The sequence below is a fragment of the Brachyistius frenatus genome, unplaced genomic scaffold (genome assembly GCF_029030835.1).
Source record: "Brachyistius frenatus isolate BFR_SWC_R1_liver_20210118 unplaced genomic scaffold, ASM2903083v1 Contig_18, whole genome shotgun sequence".
Taxonomy (NCBI): Eukaryota; Metazoa; Chordata; class Actinopteri; family Embiotocidae; genus Brachyistius; species Brachyistius frenatus.
The window spans coordinates 5,282,573-5,295,940 of NW_027210617.1; the positions used below are offsets into that span (position 1 = coordinate 5,282,573).

General features: G+C 37.3%; 2 protein-coding genes across 2 annotated transcripts; one reads left to right on the top strand and one right to left on the bottom strand.

Annotated features, from left to right (window-relative positions):
• Window positions 1-1,300: 1,300 nt before the first annotated feature.
• Window positions 1,301-5,115, bottom strand: LOC138618949 (E-selectin-like). The gene is made up of 12 exons (XM_069695066.1): window positions 5,073-5,115; window positions 4,865-4,943; window positions 4,369-4,773; window positions 4,146-4,250; window positions 3,860-4,051; window positions 3,544-3,735; window positions 3,222-3,410; window positions 2,923-3,111; window positions 2,578-2,784; window positions 2,277-2,453; window positions 2,036-2,165; window positions 1,301-1,939 (listed from the first exon to the last, which is right to left on the bottom strand). The coding sequence occupies exons 1-12, from the start codon at window positions 5,073-5,075 to the stop codon at window positions 1,879-1,881; spliced, it is 1,929 nt and encodes a 642-aa protein (XP_069551167.1). The 5' UTR covers window positions 5,076-5,115; the 3' UTR covers window positions 1,301-1,878.
• A 1,927-nt stretch (window positions 5,116-7,042) lies between these two features.
• On the top strand, window positions 7,043-7,951 carry LOC138618950 (14 kDa phosphohistidine phosphatase). Its single transcript, XM_069695068.1, has 3 exons — window positions 7,043-7,253; window positions 7,521-7,645; window positions 7,729-7,951. The coding sequence occupies exons 1-3, from the start codon at window positions 7,112-7,114 to the stop codon at window positions 7,819-7,821; spliced, it is 360 nt and encodes a 119-aa protein (XP_069551169.1). The 5' UTR covers window positions 7,043-7,111; the 3' UTR covers window positions 7,822-7,951.
• Window positions 7,952-13,368: the final 5,417 nt, after the last annotated feature.

Consider the following 13,368-nt stretch of genomic DNA (forward strand, 5'->3'; position numbering starts at 1 on the left):
TTATAACAGACTGGTATCTGTCATATTTTAGTCCCAAAATTGTTTTTTAAACCATTTCATATTTTCCAATGGCAGCAAATAACAGCAAATAATCACACCTGCTGCCCTCCCGGGTCAAATTTGTACTGGCTGGTTTGACTGCTTGTAAGGCATGATGGAAAATTTATCAAGATTTTTTTTCCCAAACCTCATCAGTCAACTTTATTCTAATTTATTGAAACTGGTTTTACACTTAAAAAAAAAAAAAAAAAAAAAATTATGCTCACTAGACCTAATTTTCATGAAATTCTTTTTAAACATTTTGAGAAAATTGTGAATTATTTTTATTATAATGAAAATAAAATTGTATTTCTTAATGGATTATCACCAACTGGTATCTGTCATATTTTACAAAGACATTTTTTTTTTTTTTAAACATTTCATATTTTCCGATGGCAGCAAATAGTCCTCCTGTTGTCAAAACTGACGCAATCTGTTTTTTAGTGCTTGTAAGGCATACTGGAAATTCATCACAACATTTTTTGTCAAACCTTGTCAGCCAACTTCATTCCAACTCACTGACATTGGTTTTACGCTTTTTATTCTTCTGAAATTATAATTCATTTTTGAGTAAAAAAGAAGCCAAAATTGTGTATTATTTTTAGGATAAATAGGACCAAAGGAAAATTTATTGATGGAATAGCACTGGAAATAATTCCACCAAAAAAAAATTGTGTTCTTAAAATATTGACTCAAAATTAATGTTGCAACATTTCTGTGAATTTGCCAGCACTGTCTGAAGTTTCAATCATCAAAGTTACAGAGACAAAGTCCATACTGTCGCTGTCAGCCCGATTGTAAGATATCAGATCTTTTTTCTGGTCCCACTAAAGTGCTGACACAAAGACACAGAAGTCATTGAAACAAACAGTAGTGATAATCTGTAAAACAGATTACCTCAGAAATATTCTCCTTCCTTCCTTGCATACCTCTCACCGTTATTCATCTATTCTGCTCTTCCCTGACCTTTATGATGGTGGGTGGGAGAAGTCTGTGCTGTTTTGGAGAAAGATTTCTCCCGGACCTCTGAAAATAACTCATGATGTGTTGGATTGTCTTGATGAATCTCATTGTTCATAATGTGTGAATACTGCAGGTTGGTGCAGAGTTGGTAACTGGAGCATGAAGGCTGGCTGAACGTTTGGATCAGTGTGGGGACACAACTGACAATTTGTATCAGTCGATGCTGGAAGATGAAATAATAAATACATTTGCCAAAACCAAGTGACAATTTGAAGTTTGTTTTTTTACATTTTTTTATTAGTTTTTGTGAGTATACCAGAACATTTCATGCACAGATGTGAACATAAAACATGATTGTGTGAAGTGTCATGATTAAAAGCCAGCACTGCTTCAAACATACAGAAATATGAGCAAACATTTCATACAGACTGGCCATCTCTTAAATAAATAGTACATAAATAATATAAGTAATACTATGAAATCATTCACAGTTATGCAATGACGTGGCAATCCACACACAATGTCAAGTAATATTTACAGTGACATGAGAAGAGCCACATTTCCAGCATGTTCATAAAACTGTAGAACAATGTGTTCAATATAAAACTCCCATTGAGAGAAAATACAAATGTCTGAGCAACATTACAAACCAATCATGGATCTTTTACAAATTTCAGAAAAACATAATACAACCAGTAAATGCAAATGTCCATGAGCTATATCAAAAATTATAGCTCTGACAGATTGGATTCACCTGTTAACAAGTTGTATAGTAATGTGAATTATTAATATTGTTCACATTTATCAACTAAGTTAAAAAAAAAAAAAAAACAGCTACACATTGTCCTTGTTGTCTCTGAAGAATATAACTGTGTTCTATATGAGGCTGTCGATGCTGTTTTTGTAGACCTGTGGGGGTGGCTCGATGTCAGAGTTGCTGTTAAAAAAAAGACATAACAAGATGAGAATGGCAATTCAAAAAAATTTTACAAAGGAAAATATTCAGTTTAAGAGAGGCAAATGCTTATCTCACCTGTTCAGCTCAAACTTGGCAGCTTTCTGCTTCAGTCGTTTTAAGACCCACAAGGTCAGACACAGAGCAGATGATAAGAGAGTGCCCCCTGCTGCCACACCAGCGGCAAGGGTAGTAACTGGAGATGGAGCTGTGGAAGCATGACGAAATGACCTTTTAATCTCTAATTTGGATTTTAATCTTTAGTGTATTGTGTTTACATTTCTTATTACACTTGGCTCTTTATTTTTGTCTGTTTTACCTTGACAGGTGGGTTTGTCTCCAGTCCAATTGCCATGACGATCACAGGTCAGCAGGTCATGTCCATCTAATATGTAATCTTGATCGCATGTGAAGGCGCACTGTGAGTTGTAAACTGTACTGTTTGTGCAGTTTATATGGCCGTTTTCAGGAGCCTCAAGCAGCAGGCATCTTACAGCTGGTGTAAAAGAGAATAAGACATCACATGCTGAACAAAAAGATCTTATTTTAGTGGCAATAAACCACTGCCTGAAAACATTTGAGCATGCAAATAAACTAGTTTAATTGGTTCGCATGTGTACCTGTGCAGGTTGGTGGTCTGGAGGTCCACTGCCGTAGCTGTGTGCAAGTCATGCTGAGTGCACCTTCCAGCTCATGGCCTTCATCACAGCTAAAATCACAGACCATATGAAGTGGGTAGGGGGTGCTGGGAGAAACAGGTGAAGACAGAGAAGGGCTGCAGCTGATTTGGCCACTTGTTGGAATCTCTGGAGCCGGACATCCTACTGCTACAAAACAAAATGAAAACAAAAAGATTAATGAGATATCATGATGCAGCACAAAAGTCAACAAACAGACTTGGAAAAGTTCTGTAGTGAGTTAACGATGTTGTAGGCACAGATTGATGTGAAAATAGGCTCTCAAACCTTTGCAGGTAGGTAAGGTTTCACTCCACTGTCCATCCTCAGAACACTTGGTGTAACTTGGTGTTCCCTGCAGTTCAAAGCCTGGCTCACAGCTGAAGCTACAGATGGCGTTTGGCTGCAGATCAGTCAAAGGTTTGCTGCAGTGAGCGATGAGGTGAGCTTCTTCCTCTGGATTCTGACAAGTGATGGCTAACACAGGAAAATAAGTTTACAAATATATATTTAATGAGCTTGCCACAAAAAACAGTGCTTTTAACTGTATAAAAGGCAGTTGGATTATACTTAAAGTGTTCCCTCACCTTCACAGTGAGGCATCTGCTCACTCCACTCGGCTGTTGATGTGCACGTCACTCTGCTCGGTCCCATCAGGCGGTAGCCGGGGGCACAGCTGAAACTGCAGGTGTTTCCGAAGCTAAATCTCATATCTGTTTCATCTCCACAGCTGAGAAAGCCATTCTGTAGATACCGCAGAGCAGGACACTGCACAGCTGCAAAGCAGAGGGGCAACAGAAGAGGTCAAAAGAAGCATTTAAATAAAACACTATCTGATAAATGTTTCCTTCATAATATAACATATACAAAATGGGTACAATAGAAAAAACATAAAATAAGTGTCTGTACCGATGCAAAACGGCTGTGATGCATTCCAACTTCCTGATGATTCACATTGCAGTGTGTTCGATGTGGAACCAGCCAGTACATAGCCCTCATCACAGGTAAAGACACAGGTGGACTGATAACTGGAGGGGCCCAAAGGATCGGAGAAAGTAATGGATCCGTTTGCAGGACCAGACAGCTTTGGACACTGAACCGCTGTAGATGACAGGACAAAATAGCTACGTTAGAGCAGACTCCATCACCGTGATAATAAAATTCAGTTGCTTGTATTGGAAGTACTTGAAGTCACATTATAGCTTCTCAATAAACTTCAACTCACGTTCACATGTAGGAGGCTGTTCGGACCATACTTTCAAGTCAGTACATCTTAGAGGTCTTGGCATACTCAGCTGGTGTCCTTCCTCACAGGAATACTGGCACACGGAGTCGTAGGAGAAGTTTCCATGCTTATGAGTGCAGTTTACACTTCCTTTGTGTGGGACAGTCAATTCGTTTTCGCTACACTTTACAACTGCCAATGAGCCAAACAGGACAAAATTAGATTTCAAGGCCTGTAAGTGACTTAGAAATATGTAAACTTAAATAACAATATTGTATTTTCTTACCTTGCTCACACTTCTCGCCATAAAAACCTCCAAAGCAGTCACACACGTGGCTGTTGATGGTTTCGACACAGTCTCCGTGGACGCATGAGTCATTCTTACAGGCAGCTGCATAGGGACAGAAGAAATACATTCATATACCTTGCTAAAAATGTAAAACCAGTGTATCAATGATGACTCAAAATGGTTTGATCATTAGGTATCCTAATCCCAAACTATTGCTCACCTGTGTAGCACAGAGCAGTCTTCATGTTCTCGCACCACTCATCGTTCCACTTGCTGGGCTGCTTATCCCTTTTGATGTACATCTCCACACAATCCTCATTCTTCCCCACATGTGCCCTCTTCTTGCCATTGTTGGGTTCGCCCCTTGCCCAGTTGACTGCCTCTGCTGTCAGAGCCTTTTCAGTCCCTACCCAGGTCCAGACTTGATTGATCTTGCGGATCCCAATCCAGTAGTATTTGTCTCTCTTGGGCAGCCAGCTGTTCAGATGCTCGATCTCCCCCTGGTTCTGGATTGCCACCATGTCTGTGTAGTGCTCCTTGCACCAGGCTCTCGCTTGTGTCCAATTCATAGTGTTGTTTGAGTAGTAGTAAGACCAGCAGTCTATACTAGTCCACATGCACAACACTGAGGATAGAGGACAGACATACATATTAGATGGTGGAACAATAAGAATGGATTTTAAATCAAAGGTTATGTCTGCATTAGATTTACATACTTGAGAAAAGAAAGGTCAAGCGGATCCATGAGGTTGAGATTTTACTTCCGTGTGTCTGACTTAATCCAAAGCAGAACTCCTATAGAAATTAAACAAAAAGATACATCAAGATAAATTGATATCAAACAATCCATCACTGACCATAATCTATAATTTCATAAATATGCATTAAAGAGAACTATATCCAAATTGTCACCTCTGCACTCACCATTTTAAGTTGTATCTGTGATAACCTACAGAAAGCTCTTAGTATTTATATGGGCTCAGCGTGTCTCAGGGTGAACTAATTCTGAGTTTTATGTGCCGAGGTGCTTGCTTTTATACACTTCACTGATCCGGTCCAGATTTCCTGGAAGCAATAATCGCAGTCAGGATATTCACTGGGAATTCCCACACCCCTTCCACTACTGCCCCATCCTACATGGGAACTAACTTTTCCTTTCTGTCTTTATTGTTGTCAACTAAAAGCTAAGAAGATAAAAGGCCAGTAAGAAGGAAATTAGTTTAGGAAGCTATGTAATTCTCTGAGCTGATAAAACTGCATCTGAGAAAGTTTTGGGATTGAAATTTCTCCTTATTTGGATTTGAACCTTATTTTCCAACAAATGAAAGCTGAGACCGTTATCTTCAGCAGCACTGATTGGGACCTTTTAAGTTTGATTTTTTTTGATTTTTGTTGATTTTATACACTTTATTAATCCCCGAGGGGCAGTTGTGTTGTCAGTAATTTGGACCAGTCCAAGTCCAAACTTCATAAGTGTGTGTGATGATTGATTCAGACTGATGCTTATTAGTAGTACAAAGTGTCCCAGCAAACTTGTGTGTAACATGCTTTTCACTGTTCAAAGGAATTAATTGACAGGATGTGTTCATCAAATGAATAAAAAGGAAAAAAAAAAAGAATGCAATGGGAGCCAACAAACTCTTTTTTATGAGTGTCCAGAGACGGGATACGTGTAATGCAGGAATAGAGGCGCCTGCTGGCTGCTGATGTGTTTCTAAAAAGTGACAGTTCATATCCTTCCTCTCTGAACTGAGACGCTGGATAGTATCCATTGTTGTTTGACACTGCTTAAGCGCCACCTTTTCCTCAGAAAAATAATATAAACTCACTAATTATCTCGCACAGAACAGATCCCAATGGAGAAATTCAGTTTCAGCTTTGATAAGAACAGCATAAACACATGCTAATTCAGATTAGTCTTCATATATTTAAATGTGGGTTAAATTAAACCAACTGCTAGGTTAGGTTAGGTTAGGTTAGGTTAGGTTAGGTTAGGTTAGGTAGCTACTTTATTAATCCCCAAGGGGAATTTTTTTTCGCTACAGCAGCATACAGGAAAGCAATAAAATAATAATAAAATAATAAAAAGCAATAAAATAACAGTAAAAAATATATTAAATATAAAATGCACAGTATATACAGTACAGTATATTTTTATATTTTTTTTAAATATATTTTTTATATCGCTCTATGTTGGTAATAATACTAAGATTACTGTCATAAACATGCAGAGGAATAGTCATTTTGCTTTTAATTAATATTACAGACAATATTTCAGAACAAATGGGCCATTCAATCACCATAACCTACAAAAAATCCAAACATTAATTTATCCTTGTGCTCTTAATTGGCATGATAATGCAGGAAACTCCCAGTCTATGACTGTTTCACAAACTTCTGATTCCTTCGCAGGATGTACTACTGGTTCAAGAGACCATCCAGCAAACAGAGGTCTAGTAAATATATCCATCCTGCTGTCCGCTGAAGTGTTTCTGAACCAAAAACTACATCCCTGTCAGCTGCAATCCTGACCCGGAGGTCTCTCTGATGGACAATAGGAAAATCATTGGCCCCAGGAAATGACAAATAAAACAGAAACGTAATAGAACAACTTTACTATATTAAAAAAATGTGCTTGCCAAATGTAGACATAACAATATTGTTCCTTATTTATTATAAACTAGTTGGAGATTATAAAATGCAGTGCGCAAATGTTTCGATGACTTCAAGGCTGTAAATTCAATCAGTTTCCTCTCACTGCCATATGGAGTCGCCAGCGGGCGAGCGCAGTGTAACCTGCACATCGAAAGCTACGGGCTGCAAATGGCCTGTCCCTTTAAGAGAGGAAATAGAAGTCCTGATCCAAATAAAGGCATTTGAGAGGACGCACCGTATTCTCTGTAGTTGCCAGACATCTGATCATCTTGAGAGTCCCCGGCGGTTTGCGTAAAGCTTCAGTCGCAATGGCAGACCTCCTGGCTAAAATCCCCGATGTGGAGATAGATCCAGACGGAACTTTTAAGTACATACTGGTCAGAGTAAAAGTTAAAGATGGCGATGTTCATAAAGACATAGTCCGAGGCACAAAAAGTGCAGAGTATCACAGTAAGTTTGTTAATGTAGTTTGCTACAAGATGAGCGTCAAGTGCGTCAGTTCAGTTCGAGATAACGTGTAAACCAAAACAGATGAGTTGTACTGTTGCAGATTTGACACAATACAGGGTCCTTTTGGTGCTTTGTCCAAACATGCAGTGCGCATTAATACAGCACAGACACATGAGAAGGATGGCACAGTAAATTATTTGCAAATTGCTTTTAATTGTTGAATATTTGACTATCCTGAATCAGTGTCTTTTCTTTTAATGATTTCAGATCACATATTTGAAAAGGTCAATCCAGCAATGGAGGCCCTGGGGATGGAGTGTAAATGCCTTGGAGGAGGGAAGATAGAGCACAACAGCCAAGAGAAAAAACTGCAGGTGTTTGGAGAATCAACTGTAAGTTCATTTGAATGTAATCAATCAAATATATCCTCAGTGACATAAAATGGGCTAGTATCAATGTTCTCACTCATTTTCAGGCCTTTGGCAAAGCAGACCACTCTGTGTCTGTGGAGAAGCTGAAGATCGTCTTCAGCAACTATGAGATCACCTGGTCTGACGACAAAAAATAAGAGTATAAACCTCCATCTCATTTCGAATGGCTGCCTTTAATTATCAGTTCCAATACTGAAACCACATAATACTGCTTTAACCATGCTGTACAGCTATCATTTGATTGAAATACAGTACTTTTGAATTTAACAGTTTGCCTCTGATTCTGTGAAAGCATAAGTTCTGACTCCTAAAAAGGATTTACCTTAAACTCTGCATTGGTTTTTGAGGGCAGGTCAGCTGAACTTTGAAGGTTGTGCTATGAACTCTACACACCCTCTTAAAATAGCAACGTGTTTTAATTAGTGTTTTATTGGCTTCATTTGAACTCGAGTCCATTTGCCAAGCGTAAAGTCCAGACAGGAAGGGGTGAGTCAGTTGGAATCACAGAAATATCCTGTTACTCTGAGGGAAGGTTTATTGTTTGAAAAACCAGAAAGCGATATCTAGGGGCATTTCCTCTGCACAATGGTCAGACACTTTCATTTGTGTGTAATGCTAAATATTGATAAATGTCTAATACACCTATTCAATTCAATATAACTTAAAAAGTTATTCTCACAGTTTTGAAAAGACCATATTATTTTCTATTTCCTTTTCACATTTATATTTAGCATGTAATGGTTTGTTGGCATTAATATATATGCCCATGTAACAACTAAACAGGTATGTCTTACTAAATAACATGATGACATTCGGCAGGAACAATGTTGACTGAGATCACCTTAAACAGTTAGAATGTAAACAGTTGCCTCTCTGCTACACGTGCAGAGATTAATATGTCAATACGTTTTGCAGGTATTTGATCATAAATGTAATGAGAAATTAAAATTTTGACATAATTATGGCACTTTAGAAAAAGTCAGAGCATTACAGAGGGTATTGCAGTTATTCCAAAATGGTGACGTGTACACTAGATTTTGTAGAAATCTTTTCAAGATCTGTTAAAATCATGAGACGTGAACAGCATCGTGGCGTTAAAAGAAAAGTCAGGAGATCGAAATGAATAGGATTTGTCATGTGGGTTAGACATCTCTGTGAAATGTTGAGTCAATGCCCCTGAAAGATTTTGAGATATTTCACAAGATAAGTAAAAATGTATATGATTGACAGCATCGGCTGTTCAGATGACTTTAAAGGGGAGATTGATGTTACTGTTTTGATGAAATGCCACCTGACCTGAATATTACCAGACTATTGAATAGGCAGTTATACTCATACATTTGTCCTAAATAAAGGCAAGGGGCCTTCGGGACCTACTGTTTCAATTGGTTTAGTTTGTGTGACTTCTAGTGGCCAAAGTAATTATCAGGACTCACACCCAGGAGACTGCTGTTTATGTCCCACATAAACAGAAAAGTCAATGTTGACTTATTTTAAGTATACGTAAGTTAACTTATATAACATATTTAAGTTTCTTAACTCACGTGCATACTTATTTGAATGCAAACCATGATTTTTCCCTAAAACTAACCAAGTAGTTTTGGTGCCTAAACTGAATCAAACTATGACTGTTTCATAACTTTAATCAACTGTTTATTATTTTTACTATGGCAATGAAGTTCCGATAGGCTGTCACTGCTACTGTTTAACAAACACATATTGTTGACAACAGCCTCTTGAACCAACTAGGTTGCCAAAACTGGATGAAAGTGTTTAGTTTTGTGTTTTCTTTGGTGTTATAAAAATATGTTATAGGATTGGCCACATAAGGTAGGTAGGTAGGTAGGTATATACTTTATTAATCCCCGAGGGGAAATTTTTTCGCCACAGCAGCATACATACAGGAGCAATAATAGAAACAATAGAATAAAATAATAATAGAATAGAATAATATAATAGAAAAGCAATAAAATAAAAAATATAAATATAAAATATAAAATGCACAGTACATACAGTATATATACAGTACATTAAATATCTATATATATTATATACAACAAACCAATAAACACAGTCGACATATATATATATATATATATATATATATACATACGGTACAGTATATATCTATATATATAATATACAAGCAACCAAGAAACTAACTATACTAAGGTATAGAAGTATAGCACAAAATGACCTTTAAGAGTCCACATCCTTTTCCTCCAGGTTTTTCCCACATAAGATTGATGAGGGTTTTAAAGGTTCATGTAGCAGTGCGGCACAGTTTCTTTTTTCACTTGTGACTCTGATTTACAAGAAAACATTTAGCGTGTGAATGGCATGTAACAGAATTAGCTCCTCTCGACACACCGACGATAGCTCCGTTCTCTTTGACCCTCATCAACAGACTCAACATAGACACTGGCTAAATTCTGCCAGTTACCCTGTGACCTAAAAAAAAGAAAGAAAAACAAAAGGAATTTTCCTTCCAGTTTCTATCAAAATCCAGGGCCAGTTTCCTGAAAACTGATAACCTTTATATTATCTACAAAAAGGGAGGTCAGCATGGGAGGCACAAGTCTTAAACTGTCTGACTCAACCCTCTTCTTGGAAAAAGAACATCTTACAGTCATGCTTCAGTGAAATACATTACTGTCATATTACAGTGCACTTGTCTGTAGCCAAACCGTAATAAGTCTTAGTCATCATGTAATGTCTGAAATATCAAAATCTATAACATTGTTGGAGGCCTAAAATGTAATCTTCACAATATCTGCATAATGATCAGAGTATTATTTTCTTGGATGTGTTCAAATTACCCCATTTCTATTGTTTGTTGTGTGTTGATTTGAAGTATTTACATATTGGATTTTTGAATCGTAAAATGTGTGAGCTTTTGGGGTCATGAATTAACTTTAACCTCTAATTTATTTGTAAAATATCTTACACCAACAGCATACTCTCACTAACATAGAAAGGATTAGATACAATAGATTCATATTTGGTTATAATGATGGAAATAGCTACAACACAAGCGACTGCACTTTTGGCATGGAAATGAAAATAATTTTCTTTTGGGAGCAATGAAAAATTCAGAAACATACTTTCCAACAATTTTGAAAAAGCCGTACCACTACAATTCTACAGGAAATTTATCAAATTTTTTTTTACTTATTTATTTATTTATTTTTTAAGCAGATTATCCTCCACTGCACGTGGCGCTGCAATGTCCCTTATCTGAGGTGACATACGCAACAATGTGGAATCCTGTTTCCTAAACAAAAAGTTAGTTCCTTCCTGCAGCGGCAGCAGATCACACCTCAGGCTGTCGGGAAAAACGGCCACTACACGGAGCAGCGTGTTTTACTTCCATACTTAAGATCTTATCAGTGGAACAATAGCTGGACATTATGGAGTCAATCAGGTCAGAGTCAACAGGAATTCCAGACATTAATATCATCCTTCTGTTAGCTTTACAATCTATAAACCCCTAAACATCTCAGTGACTTTCTGTGGTGTTTTGATAAGTATTACTTATGATATATAATAAATAATTTCATATAGCTTTAAACACAAAATGCAACAAAACTTTCCATGATGAGCCATATTTTAGCAATCTAACATAAACTTTGTCTGTGAGTCACAAAAGACAAATTATTAAGTAGAATTTGTTACATATGAGGTGCATTTTTCACTTTGAGAGGGAAACCACTTTCAAAGGGGCATAATTTAAGCCCTTCCAGGTGTAGGTCTATAGTAGAGGCCATATGTTGTCATCATAAATTCATGTGACATAATTATTTGAGCTACTGCTTTTGCTTATTTCATTCTCATGATAGCCTTATGGTTTGTGCCTATTTTATGTTCATTCTGTTCATCTAAATTTTAAAGTTTGTATGCCCACCTCTTTTTTTCTGGCATGTGTGGCATTTATTTAACCCTAAATCAGAATACATCTTATCACAAGTGTGCTTTGCATCTGATATCCCATTGTGCCATTCTATGGATCTATAGTGTTTTATAAAAATATACCTGTGAATATTACAATGTTTGTTTTTTTAAATTGATGAATTTAGATATGTGAAGGCACATCACTTCACGCCATAATTTGCTGATTAATTGATTAGCTAAACAACATTAAATTAATTACAAGCTATTCTGATAATTAATTAACTATTCTGACTCATTTTCTAATGAAAAAAAAAAATCGTATTTCTGCCTCCTTCAGTCTTCTATGATACTGAACTGAATATCTTTTGGGTATGTATACACTGTTGATTTGGGAAAAAAAAAAAAAAAAAAACATTGCCAAAAATAATCAATTCAGATTCAGATTTAGATTCAAATTCAATTTTATTGTTATTGCACAGAGTACAAGTACTAGGACAATGAAAAGTAGTTTTAGCATCTGACCAGAAGTGCAAAAGAAAGCAGTAAAAGTGCAGTGCAGTGTGTTAGATAAATAAAGTATAAAAAGTATAAACAGTATGGACAGATGTGTAGGTAGGTAGGTAGGTATTTACTTTATTAATCCCAGAGGGGAATTTTTTTTGCTACAGCAGCATACAGAAGCAATAAGATAATAATATAAATAATAGAATAAAATAATAGAATAGAATAGAATAATAGAAAAGCAATAAAATGTATACAGTCATATATACAGTGGGTACGGAAAGTATTCAGACCCCTTTACATTTTTCACTCTTTGTTTCATTGCAGCCATTTGCTAAAATCAAAAAAGTTCATTTTATTTCTCATTAATGTACACTCAGCACCCCATCTTGACAGAAAAAAACAGAAATGTAGAAATTTGTGCAAATTTATTAAAAAAGAAAAACTGAAATATCACATGGTCATAAGTATTCAGACCCTTTGCTCAGTATTGAGTAGAAGCACCCTTTTGAGCTAGTACAGCCATGAGTCTTCTTGGGAATGATGCAACAAGCTTTTCACACCTGGATTTGGGGATCCTCTGCCATTGTTCCTTGCAGATCCTCTCCAGTTCCGTCAGGTTGGATGGTGAACGTTGGTGGACAGCCATTTTCAGGTCTCTCCAGAGATGCTCAATTGGGTTTAGGTCAGGGCTCTGGCTGGGCCAGTCAAGAATGGTCACAGAGTTGTTCCGAAGCCACTCCTTTGTTATTTTAGCTGTGTGCTTAGGGTCATTGTTTTGTTGGAAGGTGAACCTTCGGCCCAGTCTGAGGTCCAGAGCACTCTGGAAGAGGTTTTCTTCCAGGATATCTCTGTACTTGGCCGCATTCATCTTTCCTTCAATTGCAACCAGTCGTCCTGTCCCTGCAGCTGAAAAACACCCCCATAGCATGATGCTGCTACCACCATGTTTCACTGTTGGGATTGTATTGGGCAGGTGATGAGCAGTGCCTGGTTTTCTCCACACATACCGCTTAGAATTAACGCCAAAAAGTTCAATCTTGGTCTCATCAGACCAGAGAATCTTATTTCTCATAGTCTGGGAGTCCTTCATGTGTTTTTGGCAAACTCTATGCAGGCTTTCATATGTCTTGCACTGAGGAGAGGCTTCCGTCGGGCCACTCTGCCATAAAGCCCCGACTGGTGGAGGGCTGCAGTGATAGTTGACTTTGTGGAACTTTCTCCCATCTCCCTACTGCATCTCTGGAGCTCAGCCACAGTGATCTTTGGGTTCTTCTTTACCTCTCTCACCA